At 43.8% G+C, this 21,202-nt stretch overlaps 1 protein-coding gene across 6 annotated transcripts in view; it reads left to right on the top strand.

Moving 5' to 3' along the window:
- Window positions 1-21,202, top strand: part of Fhod3 (formin homology 2 domain containing 3) — a 440,137-nt gene that overhangs the window by 321,994 nt on the left and 96,941 nt on the right. For 2 of the 6 annotated variants that reach the window (NM_001415720.1, NM_001271332.3), the window contains 3 exon segments: window positions 2,806-2,898; window positions 4,780-5,136; window positions 10,505-10,609. In NM_001415720.1, coding sequence (NP_001402649.1) covers window positions 2,806-2,898; window positions 4,780-5,136; window positions 10,505-10,609 — 555 coding nt within the window. 6 annotated transcript variants of the gene reach the window in all.

A 21,202-nucleotide genomic window follows, 5' to 3' on the forward strand; every position in this document is an offset into this window, starting at 1 on the left:
TGATCCCGTACCTGGATAGCTAAGCCTGGAGGCCTGATGCCTGATGACCTTAAGACTATTCTGGAATATAAACACTCGCCTTGTTTTAAAACAAAAACCCAAGGAAAATCCCAATAGAAGTGTTTAAGAGCTGGAGGCCAAACACCCAGAATTCCTCAGCAAAATAGAATCAACCATGAACAGTCATGCTTCAGGAGAAATTCCAGTCTGGAAAAAAAAAAAAAAAGCAAAGTGGTCGAATCACTTATTCAGCCTTTAACACTATTAGCATGGACATCATTTGGGTTGGTTATTTTGTCATAGGCCTAATGAAACTAAATCAGATCAGCATAGGTAGCCCAATGCCACAGCAGAGATGATTCCTCACCATCCTGTGGCATCATGGGACAATGCTAGCGCTTCTCCTGTAGAAGTGAGCCTCCCGGTTGTCAGTGTGCCACCTGCCTTTTGTCCTGCCCTGTCGCTGTGATTGCAAGGCTGCGTCACTTGTGTGCTGTGTGATGATCGGTTGTGAGACTTAAGGATGCAGCTGGGCATTTATGTCCAGGTCGCCATTTTCAAATGTCGGGGAGAGAAGGAACAAGGGACAGAACCAACATCCATGAGGGCTTACTGCTGGCAGAAAGGAAGAATGCTTTGTGGTATGCTGTGCCTTTTCCCTTTGAGAATTGAGCAGCTTTGAGTCTTCATCAGTAGGAGAGGTTAGAATTTTCCTCAGAGGGCTAGGAGGAAGAGGGGAAGAGAGGCATAGGAGAGGAAAGAGGAGATGATGATGAGGATGTGATGGTGGCCAGTGACAATGATGACAATGACGGCTAATCGTCCTAACCTGTTTACTGTACTCAAGACATTTCAATGGCTTTTTGTCTACAACACAACTCCCTTAGGAGGCAACTACTGTCACTCCATATAGGAACCAGGAAAATGAGACCCACAGTCACATTGCTCAGATGTGGTTGGGGTAGAGAGTAAATATAGGCAGCCTGGCTTCAGAACCTCCCTGCCTCTACCCATGAGGGTACCAGGAATATGGCTACTTTGGAAAAGAGGCTCAGTGTTTTGTTACAAAGAAGCCCATTGGTTGGCAAGATATATGGAATTCAGGCTAGACCCAAAGTCACATCTCCAGCAAACTGTGGATCAAGCTGAGGGATGATGACCTCTTGCTAGTGATTGTGGGTGGTGAGAGCAGGGGAAGGAGAAAAGAACTGCTGGTGAGATGTGGCGTGTGAGTACAGGCCATGCAAGCATGGTGGACAGGGCCGAAGGCTGAGCTTGCCTGGGCCTTTGGGCACTGGAGGAAGGTTGCTGCCCTGATGTCCATTGGTGTCTTTGTGACAGAGGCACACAACACAGGCACTGAGACATGTCCCCATGAATGTGACTGTCAGTTCTCTGGTCATTCTTCCTGCCATATCTGATCAGTCACAGACACATTACTACTGACTGAGATTTTTTGGGATACAAAGTTGTCTTAACAGTTTTAAAATACTAGTCTTTGAAGTTTGTTACTTTTTTTTTTCAGAAAAAGAGGAAAATTCATCATCATTTTAACAAACGAATGAAAATTATTTGACAAAATAAAGGCTGGAATAAGGAATATATGTAATGTAAAAAGCATTTGCTGGTAGACAAAGATGAATGGGAGCTCATTAAGAATTGTATTCATTTAATTAAACCTCACAAAGTAAATCAAACACAATGCAGAGAGGAAAGAGGATTCTCATGATATAAATAGTGGGGGGAACTTATAGTCATAACCATAATTCCAAATTGTGTGGAAAAGTTAAATAAGAAAAAGGAGCTGTTCACACCAATGCAGATCAGGGCAGAAAGTATAGCAAGAACCAGTACCTGGTTCTATAGTCACCTTCCAAGGCTTGCCCTTAGTGATCCACCAAGTAAGCCTGGCTTCCCCAGATAGCACATCAGTTGGGCAACAAGAGTTCAGAACTGGGGCTGGTGGGACCATTTTATATTTAAACCACACTGCCTTCCACACTGCTGGATATGGGTGTTAAAATTGACTTCTGTGTGCATTTTGACGGGGTTGTTTTATTTGAGACAGGCTCTTAATATATGTAGCTCTAGCTGGTGAAGAACTCACTATATGGAACAGGTAGGCCTTGAACTTGCCTTCACCTCTTGAGTGCTGGGATTACAGGCATGTGCCACTATGACCAGCAGTTGGATGTTCCTTGTGGTGTGAGTGGGGGGTAGAAACTACAGACAACTCCAGACTCAGAGTATCCCATAGTGTGTCAATACCTGCAGAAACCCCAGAGGTGACACTGAACACATCCTTGAGGTAGGGGATGAGTCTGGTTCCTGGAAACACCCACTGAAATGGAGGGAGTATCCTTATGGCCCTGTGGGCCACTACAGGGTTTAGTCAATTAGTTAACACCAGTGACCAGCCCCTCAGTGATGAAGACATTCAAACTCTGTGGTTGTAACACAATGTGGCCATCACCAAGAGCATTTATTGGTTGATTCAGTGAGTTGTGAGAAGCCACATAGAAGTTCCTTCCAACGCAGGAAGCTTCCACAGGAGTCATATGTAGAGGGTTCAGGGCAATGGACTTCAATCATGGTGACAAGAAGTCCTCTTCTGGGTTGTGGCATCTTCTCCCCACACTGAATATTCCTTTTCTTAGAGATACCTAGGCTATCCCAGCTAACAAACAGAGACCCCTTCTCCCATCATCACTCTGGGTTTCTTTGTGCTTTGCTGTCCTGTTGTGATGTCCATCTTGTGTCTCCATCTTGTTTCTGTGTGCTCCTTTTTTCCTGGTCTTGTCTCAGGGATGAGGAGGAGGAAGAAGAAGAACAGCCAATCACGGAGCCCAATTCAGAGGAAGAGAGAGAGGACGATGCCCAGTGTCAGGGCAAGGACAGGTACTGAAGGTTGGACCCACCTAGGCTTTTACCAGTAGTCAGGGGTTCTTTCCTCATGGACTGTTTGCTGCCATCACTTGTTCTTGATCTCCTGACCTCACCGTCTCACAAGGGTAACCCTCGTGTCCCTGTGCATAAGCCCTGAATGACCACTTTTGTCAAAATACCTGAACACACCTTAGTCTGAGGCCTAGGAGGAAGAGTGTGGAATTACATGGTTTTCTGAACACTCTTCCTTCTATCACCAGGGCATTTGTTCAAGCAGATCGATGGTGATTGCAAAGGCTCATTTCCACTAAGGAGAGTTAAAAATCTTTCCAGAAAAGTCACAGTAAAAATTCTACACACTTCCCTTTTTCTAATTTTTCTAGTACAATATTGACTAATATAGATGGGTAACTGTCTTGGTAATTCAAATATGATTTTATACAAGTAGAAGGGAACAATTTTTATTCTTTTCAACATAGAAACTTACCCAGTATTCATATTTATACCCAGGACACCTACCATACCGAGAGCTTGCGGTCATCCACACACCTCAATAAAGCCTAGTCTGTCCTTGTTCAGCGTTAGCAGATGTGGCACCTTACAGATGCCTTAAATTGTACAGATATTTGTCCCCATGACGTCTTTATAAAGCAAGAATGTCCAGAAGTCATTTCATCTTCCACTGTTCAAGAATGGATTTGTGCTTGAGTAGTTTCCTTCATTAACTGATTGTCACTCTGGATGGATGTTTTTCCTGGAGAGGTGGTATTAAGTTACAGTCGAATGTTTCTTGCACAACTTCACGGTTCAGGGTTCAGGGAGACTTAGCAGAGATTGCACCTGCCTTGTTCTCCATACACATAAAAGTCTTTATTTAATACTAGGCCGCCCTCCTGTTCCTGAGTACTAGGGGATCCTCCGAAAATTGACAAGTGCTGGTTTCTTTGCTCTTCCCCCCTTCGGAAGGCCTGCAAAGAAGCATGCCGGCATAGAGAGAAGGGAGGGACGGGCTGAGGCTAGAGCAGGAGCCACATTTTCAAAGGAGAGAGGAAGGAGGAGCCGCAGAAAGTAGCCCCGCCTCATGACTGGCCAGACTAGTGGATAGTGATGGGCCGGCTGGGGACCTGGGAAAAGGATAAGTTTGACACACCCACCTTTAATTTAAAAATGATTTCATTGACAAACAGCACACATATTTAAGGCAGCCACAAGACGGTTTTGAGTATCTACCTCTTCTAGCATGCCACAATCAAGTCACTAGCATGTGTACCATTTTCTGTGATGGCCCTGTTTGGGGGACTGGATGGGAGCATCCAACTCTAACTAAGGGTCTAACTGGCGGAGTCCAGATGTTGAAGATTTAGTGCTAGGCCCTGGGTAAGCGAAATGGGCAGAGTTTGTCTTCCATTTGTTGCCAACTGTCTTTGGTGTGGTACATCCCTCAGGCTTCCTTTTCTCCCATCTGTATCTGTATTGAAAGGGGCTCTGAAAGCCGATACTAAAGCACATGCTTTTCATCAGAAGGACAAGTCTTTGTGACTAAGATAGTGATGAAGGTTAAGTTGTGACATTTCAGGGTACCCTGAGAAGGAAATAGGAAGGTTCCAGAAGAGCCCTGGGGCACGGTCAGTCCCCTCCCAGAGCCTCTGTCTGCCCAGAGGCCATACTGTCTGGTAGATTCTTCTTTGCTCTCTGAAGATGCAACCTCTCGGGTGACCAGCAGTACCAGGCCCACGGATGCTTCTGCTCCTGGACTCTTGCTATATCTCAAGAAACAGGGATAGAAGCGCGTGGGTTGATAACGAGTCGCTCTCTTTTTCCTAACCTTTGCTCCCTTTCTCTCCAATCTCTGTTCCTCTTTCCTCTCTCCGCTCCGCCTTCCTGGGTCAACAGCAAAGCCAGCTCTGCCTCCAAGCAGAGCCCTCCTGAGAAGGATGCTACTCCAGAGAGTTCTACACTCCGTACCACCTCAAGTCCCACCTCACAGGGAAGGTGGCTTCCGGCCAACCCAGCAGCACAGAGCCCGGTGCTTGCTGGGACCTCTGGGCCTGAGGCCAGCCGGCCTGCCGCTCGCTTACCACCTCCCAGCCCTGTCTTGGCTCCTCGGCCGTCCACCGCACCAAAGGTGTCTCCCACCATAGACAAGCTGCCCTACGTGCCCCACAGCCCCTTCCACCTCTTCTCCTATGACTTTGAAGATTCACCTCTCCTCACTAAGGACAAGGGAGGAGACTCTCAGACGGAAAACAGGTAGACTGGCTTGCAGTGAGGCCTGCGTGTTATTAACCCAAGGGCAGAGGACACGACTGTGTCCCACGGCTCGCTCTTTTGCTTGGTTGCATGGACTCACTCAGACACAGAGCCACTGTGGCTAAACTATCTCTTTGACCACTGACTCCGTGGGAACAGGGAGATGCAAAAGTCACCTGTGTGAGCTAGGCTCTTTGGTTTAACGTAACTACTAATGTGTTTTTAGAGCTACAGTCTGTCAGGGTCTGTGTGTCCATCCCCTCATTCAGCACGGCCTTTCTGGCCTGCAAGGGGAGGGGAGGGCAGCACCCTCTGCCTGCAGCATGGCCAGTGTGCCGCCCTCTCCGTCCAGGTTCCCCCAACCCCTCCCACTGAGCTGCTGCCGCAGAGTCTGACTTCTGATCTTTCTCTTCTAATAACTGGGCATCCTAACTGTACTTTCCTTATCCTTCCTGTAGCTTCCGGCTTTGTTTCCTCTCATGTGGTTTTTGTGTTTGCTAAGGCTGCCCGTTAATGTCACAGAGTTATAGTTTGAACCAATTCCTGGAGCCTTAAGATGATCACGTCATCTAATTTTGAGCATTCAGGTATTGTAATAAGAAATCGCCCTGGTGGCAGATTGGAAGCGTAGCCGTTGTTTGCCTGTCGTAGAGGTAACTGCCTTCACTGTTGCCCCACGCTGGAGTAGGAAGTAGGGATATTTGTATATATTTTTACTTTTCTAATGTCTGAATTGGATTTTTAAATTTTCTTTTATTACATTTATTTATTTATTGGGTGGGGAATGTGTGTCGAGTCAAAGGGGAGCTTGTGGACCTTGGTTCTCGCCTTGATCAGAGCGGTGTCAGACTCTCTGTGAGTCCTGGGGATTGGACTTGGGTCGTCAGGCCTGGCAACAAGTGCCTTTACCCATGGAATCACCTCATCAGCCTCTAAAAATTGCCTTTTAAGTGGTAAAATAAACAGGTAAATCTATTCTAATAATATATATCTTTCAACTTTCTATATCCGTGACTGTATCCACAATCATTGATTATTGTAAAGCCCTCCCTCTTAGAATAAAAATGCTAGGGCAGACTTTGCTGAGCATTTATTATGAGTCTGCCGCTCTGTTTCCCATGATACTTTGCTGCTTCAAAGTATCACTTAGTCCTTAAGAGGCAGGTTCTGTCACTAGTTCCTATTTACGTCAGGAGCCCGAGGCTCAGAGAGACACAGTAACTTGGCCTGAGTCTGTCTGCTAGTGTGTGGAGAGGTGGTTTTAGGTTCACCTATACAGTTTGTCCCACTGTAGCTCCATGGCTTTCCTCCTGGGCTTGCAATGCCTCTGTTCTTCAGACAGAGTCTTGTCAACAAGGGTAAAGCAGTCACCAGAGCCTGTTTTATGGGGACCTCCAAACCTCAGTGACAGGCAAGGATTTTAACTTTGTTTCAAAGGAAACTTTATAAACCTTGACCAAGACGTAGCTCTTCCCTCCATGAAATGACCCATCTTCAGGGCCCTCAGACCTTCCGTTTAATAACTGAAGGGTTCATCATCTGTGACTGGCAACATCTTTGGTTATATGCAATCTAGAAGAATCTTGGAGTTTCCCTCAAGGTTTTAAGTAGCTTGTGCAAAGTTTTTTTTTTTTAATGAATTGAAATAGTTATAAGAGAATTTAGTTTGTGTATTGTCTAAATGTTTACATTAATGTTAGAGCCTTCCCTTTAACTTAGAACCTCTATTTTTCATGGAGTTGGTATTTACAAGTATCACTTAACCCTTAAGTGATTCTTACAAAAAGAGCACACACTAAGAAGTAGACTCTATCACTAGTTCCCACTGACAGGAAGGAAGGTAGTGCAAAGAGACTTGAGTGTGGGGTGTGAGGCATGAATCCTTGCTCAAGGTGGTCTCTGAATGGACCTTTTCTTCCTCCTCCTCTTCCCCCTCTTCCTCCTCTTTTTCCTCTTCCTCCTCCTGCACCTTCAGTAAATCCCTATGGACTAATCCCTTTCCAGATAGCCCCATTCCTTGTCATCTTGAAGGTTTACCAGGCCCACATGAATTCAGCCTACCAGAGGGTGTGTTTCTTCTGCTTCCTAAAAGGAGAGGTCATTGTGGGAAGAGAGGCAGGCCAGAGGAGGGGACCCATCAGAGCTGCTTGGAAGGAGCCAGCTAAAGAAGCCAACTTAGAACACATCCAAGACCCAGTTCTTCTTGCTTAGAACTCTGGGCTCCCTGTAGCTCTTTTCCAAGTCCCAAATCCTGACATTGGGCTCTTGCACAGTTTTTACCCAGTGAGTCAGGCATGAGTCTTTCACGCCCCCCAGACAGTATCAGTATGCAAGTTAAGAGCTATCTAAAGCTTGGCCTGGAAGAAGACATCGGCAACCTCAGCTTTCCCAGCAAGGGCTCAGCCTGTTATGGAGATCCATTCTGTACTTTCTGGGAATGGTGTTAGCACCTGAAGGTTCTTCTCTGCATCCTTGGTCTTTCCAAGCTTCAAGTACATATAGTCCTTGGGAATGAGAATAATAGAAACCTGTAAATTTTCATTTGTGCATTGTAAAACACAGACACACACACACACACACACACACACACACACACACACATACACTTGTGAATGAAGATTGCCTTAGTTTAACTAAGCACAGCTTGTCATTTAATAAGATTCTAGGTATTGTTGGGGGAGTGGGGGGGGAATCAAACTTTCTTATGTCCAGTTGTGGATTTTGTGGATCTGTATGGTAACAGATTTGGCTACTCAGTGGCTGACTACAATTGAAGAATTGGTACTAGTGACCAAGCCATTAGTCATTATAATGCACCCTCCACTCCTCATGCACAAAAATGCTGAATAGTGAATTATGATCCAGTCAGTTTGGCTGAAATGGAGAAGCAAAATTGAGCAGGCTGTGAGGCATTTGAATTAATTACTTGGCCATTAGAAAAACCAAAGGAGGGAGAAACACATTGTACATGGTTTGTTTCCATAACGTCACTTAAACATAATTTCAGCAACATGATCCTGTGAAAACATTCAGCAGGATGTCCGCATGCAGTTGGAGGGTGAGTTTTAGTGGCCAGGCTAAGAACCCAGTGTCCAGGCAGCTGGTGGACAGCCAGGCTGGGAGCTTGTGTGGTGGTAGCATCCGGCTCTAGTCAGCTCTGTCCCTCCCACTGCCCACCTTCTCCCCTTTCCTCTGTGGGAAGGGAAGGGCTGTACTTGGTGCCCTGGCCTCAGCTTCATTCTTTGCTTTGCTGCCTTCTCCATGGCCTGTGACTTGTGAATCCTTCTGAAAATCAAACAAGTGCTGACCTCGAGAAGCAATTAACCTACTAGATGTGTAAAATGTGGACTTTTAAACAAAAGAGAAAATTCTGCAATCCCTGCTCTTCAAGAATCACAGGTTCAAAGCCAGCCTGGGAAACTTAGGAAGACCTTGTCTTAAAATCGGAAATGAACAGAAGGTCTAAGGATGTAGCCCAGGGTTGGAGTATTCACCTAATATTCATGAAGCCCCAGGTCGGATCTCAGTGTGACCTGAGATGGTTTTGAGGGAGGAGGAAGAGGAGGAGAAAGGGGAACAGTCCCCAGAAACCAAGAACTGGGAAATCGACATACAGAAAAGGTCATTGGCTAACCCTGTGGTCTGAGTCTCAATGGGGAGGGCTCCTTTCTCAATACATACCTGACACATGACAGCATACAGGTGAAAGAAATAATGGCCAAGGAGCCAGAGATAGAAGCACAGAATAGAGCATGGCATATGAATTTTTCTATTGTAATAATTCATTACTAAAACTTGAAATTTTATATCTATCTCCCACTGCTTAAAAGTAGATAGCCCATGAACATAATTTTTTTTAATGATTTTTACTTTCGAGACTATTTCTGCATAGTGAGACTAAGCTTTATTATGTCTTGGTGGTTCCATTCAGCCCATTGATCAGCATTTCTCGTGATGCCACTTATAAAATGGGTCACTCTTTTATGGTTGCAGAATGGTTCAACAATGAACAAGGCTCCGTGCTTCCTTGTCTATTCTTGCCTTGTACCTGGTTGAATTCATCATCACGAGCTAAATAATGCACCATTGAGCATTTTCATATGTGATATTTTCTCCTTTTAAAGATTTATTTATTTATTTTATGTACAGCATTCTGCCTGCATATGTGACTGCAGGCCAGAAGAGGGCACCAGATCTCATTGTGAGCCACCATGTGGTTGCTGGGAATTGAACTCATGACCTCTAGAAGAGCAGTCTGTGCTCTTAACCACTGAGCCATCCTCCAGCCCCCCATATGTGATATTTTCTCATGTTGGCATTAGAAATGTTAAAGTGGTTTTCTGGTGCTAACATCTCATGGGACATCTTTAAAGTCTAGTCACTTGTCAGAAGTGTTGATAAGTTTTCAGCCACTGCTTCTTATGTCCAAGAAGATCTCGATCTCTCTCTCTCTCTCTCTCTCTCTCTCTCTCTCTCTCTCTCTCTCTCTCTGTATGTATGTATGTATGTATGTATGTATGTATGTATGAATCATAGTGACCCTCGGAGTCCCTCATATCCTAATGCAATATCCCTAAGCAGTGTAAGGAATGAGTTATCCTTGCCTTGTGACAAGACATGTAGGGATTGAAGCTGTCTTGGGTTCAGATTGTGACTTGTTTCCTTAGTGCCCTTAGTGGTGGCACCTGCGTACTGAAGGTCATCTTTTCCTGAAAACAGAAAGCTACAAATCCTGACATCTGTTTGATAGAGATGGCCGGAAAAGATAAAAGTTCATTTTATTTTAACCACTGCAGGTTTCAGGTGGGATAAATGGTTGAACGATACCATGGATTCCGTCACCTCTAGGAGTAGGCTGGTCCAGAAGGCCTGGAGATAAACGAGTACTCTGTGGGATTATGGGAAAGAAACATGATGGACTCAAAATGACCTGCAGTGGAATTTTCAATACTACGATGTTTCTTTAGCCAAGCGAACGTTATTTCTTCAGCTCTCTGATGGCATTCATGATGTGTCGTCACAATTAGCAAGGAAGATCCTCATTGTTCAGACGATCACAGTTTGGGTTCTTGAGTTATGGTCACAATTAACTTTAATGTACTTTCATAAAATAATAGAGGAGATGGTGTCTCTTCAGAAACGCTTTGCTATGAGTCCTGCTACGCAGTGGGTTTTGAAGTTTGGGAAACTTCTTTAACGAAGACTTATCAAATTGCAATAAATCTCTACAGCTTTAAATCATCATTATTCATAGTAGCATCTTCAGAAATATTTTTCTTGCAAAAAGCTACATGGTCTTATTTATATTTATTGTTCGCTTATTTTGTCTCTGTTTTCTGTATCCAATCCCAACCTCCGTGCCTTTTAGATACAGCAACTTCAGCAGCAGCTCTTTCCAGTCCTCCAGACCCTCTCCTGGACCTAGTGTGTCTCCATCTTCCGCATCGTCCTTCTCATCCCCACAGGATACCAGGTGAGTTTGGGGACGTGGCATTATCTCCCTTGGCTCAAGTGCAAAATTCAGTTATATTAAAAGTGGTCAGAGGAGGCTGCTTGTGGACATATATGCCTCTAATCCTAGCCCTTGGCAGGTTGAAGCAGGAGGAATCAGGGATTTAAGGTTATGCTCAGCTATGGTTTGAGGATAGCCTGGGCTTTGTGAAACTCTGTCTGAAAAATAAATAAATAACCAGGCAATGGTAGGGGATGCCTTTAATCCCCGCATTCAGGAGGCAGAGGCAAAGCAGAGCTCTGAGTTTAAGGCCAGTCTGGTCTACAGATTTGAGTTCCAAGACAACTGGGACTACACAGAGAAACTCTGCCTTGGGGAAGTGGGGACAATGAAGAAAATATAAATGAATGAATGAATAAATAAATAAATGAATAAATGGTTAAAAGTATAAGTAAAATTCATATTCTGAAGAATTTTCCTTTAAAAGATCAGTTTCTCTGTCAACTATACTATTTACTAAGCAGATATTTGAGATGATATTTTGTTTTTAATTACTATGTCACCTCCTGTATACTTTCCATAGATAGCATAAACATTTCGTCTGGGGCTGGAGAGATGGCTCAGCCATTAAAATCACTGGCTTTTCTTCCAGAGGACCTAGGTTTGATTCCCAGCACCCACATGATGGTTCATAATTGTCTGTAACACCAGGTCCAGGGGATCCAACACCCTCTTCTGCCCTCTGTGGGCACCAAGCGTGTATATGGTACATGTATATGCACACGGGCAAAACGCTCACATGCATAAATAATAACAGCAAAGAATAAAGTATAAACATTTCTTCTAAAATATGTAGGGATGGTTCTAGATGTTACATGAACTCTGTAATTTGTCTCAGAGATTTTTCTTTCACCTTTGAATGGCTAAATATCTGTAGATCAGAAAGAGGTGGGCCCACTGAGGTGCTATGTAATTAGTCTATGACTTACCAAAAGAGAGAAGAATTGTATGGGTGCATGGAAGGAATTTAACTTGGCAAGCACACCAGACCACCAGAAACTCTCTGATTATTACTCCTGGAAGCCAGTGATTATGCAAGGATGTGTTTACAAGGGAAAGGTAAGACTTGTAATTTTAGAACAATTAAAAGCAGTTACCCTTAATGGCAAGGGTATAGGAGTTGGAGAAGAGAAGAAGTTTAGATTGATTTAGATTTCCAAGTCACTCACTGGGAAGCTACTTCTCCCCAGAGGGTAAATGCTGATTACACCCACCCAGAGGAGGAAAGGAAATTGACCACACCAGGCTGCCTGTCTGCAGCCAGGGGAGAGGGCAGGGATGGTGGTACATCACTGGGCATCCAGACATGAGCAACTACAGAAGTCGCTTGCCTCAATTACCATTTTTTAAAATGAGATCAGGACTCCACATTCAGATTCACTTTTGTGTATGTGGAAGTGTTTTACTGATCATAGGAGGCTTGACTGGAGTGTGAAACAAACAAAATCTTAGAATTTCAGGAAAAAGAGGTATTCAGTGGAGTTTGCCTCTCAGGGATACCCACCTCATGGCCTAGGATAGCTATGACTATATCCCAACACAAAGTTGTACATTTATTTACAGATTAAAATATTTGTGTCGGGATTAGGTGGAGAGGTATATACTTGCATGGATGTATGTATATATATGTACGTACGTATCTATGATGATGCGGGTATGTTTGTTGTAACTCAATTCCTGTTCTTGTGCATGAACTTTGTAGATGACAACTTTGTCTCACAATATCATACAAAATAAATGAATGTATGCTCTTAACCCATAGAGTAAGGGTCAGATACTCCTGGCACTAATAAATCTATACTAAATTCTTAGATTTCACAGCCAAGAGTAACCTGAATTGGGGGTATTTAGGGACAGTCAGGATGGTGATAGGGAAATTAGTTGATGATAGTATTTTTAGCATAGATTACATTACATAGGTTAGGTATGTTATGTATACTTTTGGGGAGGTTACCATGGAGATGGTTCTTGTAGGATTTGGATGCACATTGAAGTATGACTGATTGGCATTAGAAATCTCATGTTTGCTAGCAAATGGGTTCTTCAGGGACTAAATTAGGTTCTACCATTGTGCCCACCACAGTACCTGGGCCTGTTCATGGTGGAACTGTGATAAGCACTGGCTGGAAGATCCAGTGAACCACACACTTTTAAGTGAAGAATAGTTTGGGGCAGAGGGTTCTGCCAAGTAGGAAAGTTATAAGGGCAGGAGGGCCGTGGGCCCAGGGATTTAGAGATGTCATTCCTGGGACTTGAAAAGGGTGGCCTAGATGGCCTACTTCCCAGACTTTGGAATCCCTAGCCCATAGCCCTGACTGAGCTGGAAGGTCTAGAGTCCAGGTTCTGAAAACACTCAGTTGAGCATCCCCCATCCCAGTGTGTCAATCTGAAACAAAGAGTAAGACATGCTAGAAGAAAAGAAAGTAGAGGTAGCAATTTCATAAGCACTCAAGATGGGGCATGCAAGCTGTGAGGCATCTGTGTGGCACTCACATCCAGCAGGCTCTCATGATGAGGTCTCTACAGTCCTTGGCTTGAGGCAGCCACTCACATCAAACTCCCAGAGGACCTGTACACTGAAAGATGGTCACTAGGGGACAGCAGGAGCAGAACTCATGTTCTTACACTCCTATTCTCTTTCATGGAACACTTTGGTCATAGGAACTTGGTCACCTTTGCTACTGCCCGCTGGCCAGTGACAATAGCTTTCTAGAGCGTATTCCTTTCTTTATATCTACATACCATTACTGGATACCACTGTGTAAGGATTTTTAAATTGTATGATGTTGGCTTGAAATGACAAGTGTGCACATTTACTGTCTCAGGAATCCATTGAGCTTGAATAGTTCTTACTCTACCCTTGCTAGCTTGTTGTTTTGTGATTGTAATAATAGATGATAGGTAGACAGACAGATAAGAGAGATAAAAGATGCATTGGTAGAATAATATGTGACAGAAAGCTATATGGTAAATAGATAAATAGAAAGACAGTTGGGTATTATCTAGATATAGATAAATGCAAGATAGATAACTGATAGGTAGGTAGAAATAGATAAATGATAGGGATATAAGGAGAGATGGATGGACACATGGATGGATAACAGTCAGGCAGATAAATAATAGGTAGACAGATGTAAGTAGATGCTAGCTAACTAGATAGAGTTAGGTGGATGCATTGGACGCTGGACCACAAGTCGCATTTGTCCACTGTTGTCTAAGTGTATTACATTGACTCCAGTCATAATAGTGGACATTTTATACAATTTATTGTTTGAAAACTGAATTCTTTGCACATTATTTACAGTATGATTGCATATCTATCAGCTCCATTGAGGCACATAACTATTTTTACTGAGATACATACTCAGTGGAATTTGTAAGATTTATTACTGAGATTTTATATATACATGTATGACTAAGAGTGAAAAGAAACAGCTCAGGAAAAACATTATTATGAAATATTATGAACAGTAATCATGGTTTTGCAAGAAGAAAACCCTCATCTTTTGTTACCAATCATCACCATCCCCAAAACTAGTAAAATTAATGCCTGAACCCTGCTCAATGTTAGAGCATTAGAACTCTCATAATCTTGATTTGGAATGAGATCGAATTTTCAGTCTTAGGAAAATCAGGCCAATGACAATGCTCTATCAGTTACCTTGGGCCACTGTAAAATGGGCATTCTTACAAGCTTAAAGTTTTCTGTTCCTCAGGTTTGCTTAGGCATGGTAATGTGTGGATGTTAATAAAAACTTGAAATTCTATTGTATTATTCAGGGTTCTCTAGAGGAACAAAACTATAGAATGAATCCATATACTAAAAAGGGATTTATGAGAAAATAGGGTATATATAGCCTATGGTCTGGTTAATCTGACAATATCCGTCTCCTGACTGGAATCTGGTAGATGTTCAGTCTGTGAGGCTATATGTCTCAGCTGGTTTTCAGTCTACAGAATCCCAGGGAAGTAGGTTTTAAAAACAGCGAAGGAATGCCTCAGCAGCAGGGTGGATGGACTTACCAGCAAGAGTAAGGTTAAGCAGGCAAAAAGCAAAAGCCTACTTCTTCCATGTCATTTTATGTTGGCTGCCATTGGGTGTGGCTCAGAGTTGCAGTTGTTCTTCTGACTGACCATGATCTGAATTTGGGTGCATTATCTTCCCACCTCAAACAAACCAATCGAGAGAACTTCCTTGCAGGTGTGCCCAGATGCTTACATTTTAGTTAATTCCAGATGTAATGCAGATATAGTCCAGATGTTAATTCCAGTCAAGTTGACAGCCAAGATTGGCCACCCATCACAGGTATATTGATCTAGGAAGAAAATACTGAAGAAAATCTTTATAAAATTAAATTGATACAAGGATATTAAGATAAATCCATCTCCAGTTCTGTGACAGGGTCATTTAAAACAACCTTCTAGAAGCAGAGAGCTCAGCACTAATTTTCAAAAAAAATTGGAATTTCAATTGTGGCAAAACAAAACAAGAAAGCTGGAACTGCTTACAAATATCCTCAAGGCTATGAGACGGAGCTGTGTAGTGATATCAGGCTTTTTAAAATGCCTCAATTTGGAAAATGTGCCTTTTGAGCAGAGAAGTTCCAAATATTTTCCTTCTGAAAGACAACAGAATTAAAGGAATATTTGAACCATTCATTTCAAGTATTCAACGGAAACAACCAACAACCACAACACAAGTAAGTCTGGGACCACGGGCCTTGGCAGAGGCAGAACACACTCGCATTCCCTCCCTGCCATGCTGTCTCCATCTCGTGGGTCTTCTCAGAAATAGTAGTAGAGGCTGTTGGGTAGCGGTTAGACTGAGCGAGTTGAGTGAGCCTACATGAAGGGCTAAAGGTAACTCAAGACAATTGGTCCTTATGCTTAGACTAGGACCTTTACTTAGGATAAGGAATACACAGAACTGCTTAGCAGGAGGACCTTGGAGGATCCTTAGGGCCAGATTTGGGGAGGGACTTCCTCTGGACATGCTAACATAAACACCAAGGGACCACGTGTACCATAAGCAGGAACTCTGTCTTCCTACTTGAGGTAGTATCACTGCTTGCTGTAGGCAGGAGTTACCTACCTGCTTTCCAGAAAAATGTCCAGAAACCTTGGATGCTCAGAATGACCTGGCTTATTACAGTTGTACCTGCAAAGATTTTTCCTTCTTCTAGGAGAGGATAAGCCCAGGCAGTGAGAAGGGACTTTTAAGGCACATGGGATGTGAGGCTTGGAGGTGTGAGTGATCAGAAAGGAGGGTGGTGTGTATGCCACCCTTCTAGGCAGTAGCATGTTAGCCACGGGTACCATGCTGTTCTAGGATATCTCTCACAGATCTGTATAGGCTATCACTGTACACACATTCAACAGCAATTTGCCATCACTCCTTCCCCTGATCTCCTGGTAACTCCTGTTCTATTCTCTTCATCTACATCTTTGACATTTTAGATGTTTCCTATAAGAAGGATTGTGCAGGCCTGGGGATATTGCACAGTGATAAAAAATTCTATGAGAGGCCCTAGGTTCAATCTCCAGTACTATAGAACAGGTAGGTAGGTAGATAGATGATAGATAAACAGACAGATGGATAGTTAGAAAAAGTCATGTGGTGTTTTGCATGTTGTCTTTCTATGAATGACTTATTAAACAGCACAAACTCCATTCATGCTACTTATAGATAAGCATTACATTTTCATATGGCATTCCCTTCATCCACTTCTGTGTTGATGAACTATGACTTGTGCACACATATTGACTGTTGTCAGCAATGCTTGGAGGAGCATGAGCATGCAGGACCTTCCTTCCGTGTTCTAGGGACCTTCCATGAGTGCTGTATAAAATGTTAAGCTTGGGAGGAGGGACAGTGGTAGTAGCAGTTCTTCCTGTCCTTATGAAGGGACAATCCTAGTGACTCTGTGTGTGTCCTTCTGGGACCAGTGTGCATGTACATAATGACAATGATGTTCTGGATCATTTACACAGATATTCACATGGCATCGAGCCTTTCTCTTGCCTTGCCTTGCTCTTGAGGAACCTGTCTCTTTGTCTGCCTTCCTTAGCAGTGCTTGGATGGAAGCATTCTTTTTAACAGGCCACCATACTGTTTTTCTCTGCATGCTGTTTCCCACCAGCCCATCCATATTAATCCATCCCAGTCTTTTGGTAACACAGATGATGTAGTGGGGCTACTTCTTAGAGCATGTCACTTTATACATTATCTGTGATTATCTGAAGGGTGATCCTAATATAATCCCTAAAAATGGATTTAGTAAATCAAAATAGTGATATAACCTCCACACTTCAGGAGGTAAGGTAGAGGCGAGAGGATTTAGAACTAAGGATCATCCTTAGCTACATAGTGAATTTGAAGTCATTTTGGACTGAGATCCTGTCTCAAAAAAAGGTTATACTTCTTAAATGCTGATGAATTTTTGTTAAAGTGTTACCCATAAAGACTATCAAATTTGATTTTCAATATACTGATGAGGGTCTAGTTTCTCATATCTCTGTCAAGAGGTAGTACACCTCTGCTTGTGTAGTTATACAGCAGCGACTTTGTGACTTCCATTTCTCTTATTTGCACTGTGTTGAATGTTTTCTGTTTTCTACTCTTGGCTCATCCTCATTGGGATCTCTCCATTCTGAATTGCAAAAGCAGTTCCTGAGCTACAATGGATCCTTTAAATTCTATTTATGAAGTTTTTGATGTTGCATTAGTTTAAGGACTATGACTCACAGTTGAAGAAGACAGTCCATCATTATGGGAAAGGCATGGCAGCATATGCAGACAGCACCTAACGGTGCTGTATCTGTGGTCAAAAAGTAGAGACTGGGGCACATGGGTAACCTGCCTAGGATCTCCCTTTTACTTAGTGTAGGACCCCAGCCATGAGATGGTGCCTTCCATACTCAGGGTGGGTCTCCTCAACTTTATTAATCTAATGTAGAAACTTCCTCACAGGCATGCCCAGAGATTTGTCTCATATACAGTGTTGGATCTGTCCATTTGACAGTCTCGTGGTTAGGTACATCTCAATTCTACCAGGTAAATGTACTAGACATTAATTCTTTCCATGCTCTGGATTTTGTGTTTCCGGTGAAGAAAACTGTTTCTCTTGTGTTTCCTTGTGTAGCATTACTTTTTCTAACACTTTCAAACCTGTGTATTTTATATGCCTGAAAATTAATTCAGCAGAAGGGTCCCATTGTCAGCTTTTCCCTTTGTTCCAATACTGGATTTTTCTCATACCAACAGGAAGGAAGGCAGACTTGTTGATATGTTGATGTGTACAGACCAGTTCCTGAGGAACAGCTCCTTTCTCTTCTCAAAGCCTCTTTTTGGAACAATCATGCTAGGTTATTGGCAGCTCCCCTTCCTCCCAGTGTTTGTAACTGGCATATGACTATGTAGCGTCGCTTCTCTCCTGTGCTGTTGAGTGATGATCAGTAACGCTAAAATAAAGGACACAGTGATACTTGGGGCCACAGGCACCAGGCCGCTGACCTAAAGCAATGGCTTCTGCTTCCAGCTGAAGCCCCTCATTGATTTCTCATTTCCTTTGACCCCCTTGCAAACCCACATGCTCCAGTTGTGTGGTGACTGCTCTGTCCTGTGGCTAGTCTTCTTCACCTTCATGTGTTTCCTTCACACATGAGGAAGGCTGCTGCTGCTCTCCCCATGCCCACCCGCTAGGCACGCCTTTCTGTGTGTAGCTTTCTGGCCCTGGTGCCTTCCCCATCCTAATTGCTTTCTGCACATGGACCATTTGTTCTGCATGAGCCCCCATGCTTGTGTCTTCCCTCCCCTGTCTGCTTTGGCTTGATTTCTTGTGCTGACCTTGCTAGAATCGACACACGCTTCAATGTTCTCCTTGTCTGGGGTTTCAAGTCCCCGCTCTTTACAGAGATGTGATCTCTGTGCCTTTTTGGACTCCAAATACTTGCTGGCTGTGTTCTATCATTTGATCTGCTTAGAATTTTTTGTTGTTGTTGCTTTTAATTGTGTCGGCGGAGTTGAGATTTCCACTGTACAGTGGAGCATTTTAAAATGTAAATCGGCTGATCAGCCTAAATAAAGAAATAAAACCGAACTAAACATTGCTAAGAAAAATAAAGTCAGATAGCACAGAATGCTGTGTAAAGGGCATCTTGTGTCTTCACGATGACACCTGATGTCGCCCTGACAGAAAGAGACCGGTGTGGTGGGAGCTCTGCTGTCCAGCGTTAGAAGCTGTCTGCTCTCCATGCTTCGTTCTTGCTTGCATGCCACCAGGTCTTGATAGCAATCTCATTACAAGCAATAAGAGGTTCTGGAAAGCAAAATGTGGTCCTAATTAATCCATGGCATTCCATCCAGAGTGCATAGGAGTAGGAATGCATTGATGGAGTAAGTTATGTAGGGTCTGGTGACACCACATAGTGACTTTGTCCACTAGAGCCCCTGGGCTCTGCATCAGACCCTGACCTACCCAAGAACTCCTGCCTTCAACACATGCTAGAGGGTTTTGCCACCACTTACGTATCAGATAACAGACTTCTCTAGTTCAAGGACAAGATCAAGTCTGGATTTGGACCCTGCCACAGGCCGTGTCCTATTTCCTTTCTGAAGTACAGCTCTGAGTGAATGGCTTTTCCTTCTTGTGAGCCTTGACTGCCTCCTTGCTGTCTAGTGGCAGGCCCCATGTCATTAAGCTTACAACGGGCTCCTCTCACATCTGGGCTCTGCAGGGACCTCCATCAACCTTGTTACCACTGACTCACAGTCTAACTGAACTTCAGCCCCGAGGAAGTTATCCAGTGAACACACCAGGATGTCCCGAGGCTCCCTGTTCAGACTCAAGTGTATCGTCTCTCTGGTCTCCTTGTTTGATTCCTCTTCATATACTAAGACCAAAGAAAATGACATTTGTTCCATGTAATCTCTCTGACTTGTCCACACTGGATGCATCGTGGATATACATTTCTGGGCCTGTGCTCCAGTTTTCGGCACTTGTAGTTAAACATTTATCCCTAGGCTTCTAAACCAGTGCTCCCTTATCTCCCGTGGTCTCAGACTTGACTCTGGGCCTGCAAAACCGTCCGGTGGAAATGGCTCACCTTTGTCAACTGGTCACGTTGTTGAAGGACTTGGAGAATACAGTAAGCAGCACTGCAGCCTGGAGAACCTGGGGTCCGTGTGACTTTTCAGGATCGTTCTAGTGTGCATTTGATGAGTGTTTTATCCTGTTCCATGCTCTTGGTCTTCTGCCTTCAGAGCTCCACAAACCAGCGGTACTCATTTCTGCCTCTAGGTGAGCTTCAGCCAGAAGCTATGCCTTCACGGTCCAAACACCAGCTCACCCACCCTCTTCCTTTGCCAAAGCTTGTAACCTCTGCTTCCTGTTTTCTTCCTTAGGACAGTGGGATTGGCATAGTTTTTCTCTCTCATTTACGTAGAGGATGTGGCCGGTAACCTTCAGTATCCCTTATTCTAATTCTGTTTGCAAATGAGAAGGGGTTTTGCATAATATTGAGGCTTAAATGAAGCTGTAACAGGGACGGTCAAGTATCATTTGAAAGTACAGATGGGATCAGGTCTCCATAGAACGGAGAGGCTCCTACTAAGAGCTCGGATGTAAGGCTTGTGTGGTACCACCCCATCCAGCATGCTCTTAGAGTGGGACAAATAATTCTCAGTTGTCCCTGTTTTTCACTGGCGTTGTACAAAGACTACAGATTACAAAAGAGATTGAGTATAATTTACCACTCAGAAAGTCCACCCCAATTCTTTGGTACTTGTAACGCTTTCCCCTTTGCCCACCATTTCCTTCAGTCCTAGCAACTAAGAGTAAATAAGTTTTGCCTTATAATGGGGGCCCCTGGCTTGATTGTGTACAGGTGACACCAGCCCTACCAATTAGTAGTTTGTGTATATTTGCAAACCATGGTTTGCATAGCCTAGCTACTTCCTGAGTGTGTGCACTGTGCTTGGACATGTTAATCCAGCATTGCTAGAGTGACACCCAGTCCTACATTTCCTAGGGATTACATATTTATGGCAGAAAACGGAGCAAACAAATATAGAATTTCCATTGTCATGACAACCTTGAAGAAAGTGAGCCTTCATAGAAGAGTTAAGAAAAGACAGGCCATCCAGAGGTGGGGGTTTGGGAGGGATAGGCCATGCAAGCAGGAAGAGCCTTCTTTCAGTGGGACACCCCTTCCTGTATGTGGAGTTGGGCTACCAGCATAAGACATTGCAATTTTCCCTGAGATTTACTTGGTGAAGGTTGGGAGTAGGGACAGACAGTCGAGAGGAGCTAAAGAGACAGAATAAGTATGCGTTTCTTTAAAACACGATTTTGAAGAACTGGATGAGATGGGAGATGGTGTGGAGTAAGTCTGGTGTTCAGAGATGAGGTGAGATTGCAAACAGAGAAAACATTGGCCCCAAGTGGAAGACAGAGATGGGCAGGGTGGATGTCGGCCTGTCAGTCTGTCAGCCAGACCTGCCAGACAGCTGGTGGCAGTCAGTGCTTCTGGAAGCTGCCAGGAGAATGAGGAGAT

The sequence above is a fragment of the Rattus norvegicus genome, chromosome 18 (assembly GCF_021556685.1).
Source record: "Rattus norvegicus strain SHRSP/BbbUtx chromosome 18, alternate assembly SHRSP_T2T, whole genome shotgun sequence".
NCBI lineage: Eukaryota > Metazoa > Chordata > Mammalia > Rodentia > Muridae > Rattus > Rattus norvegicus.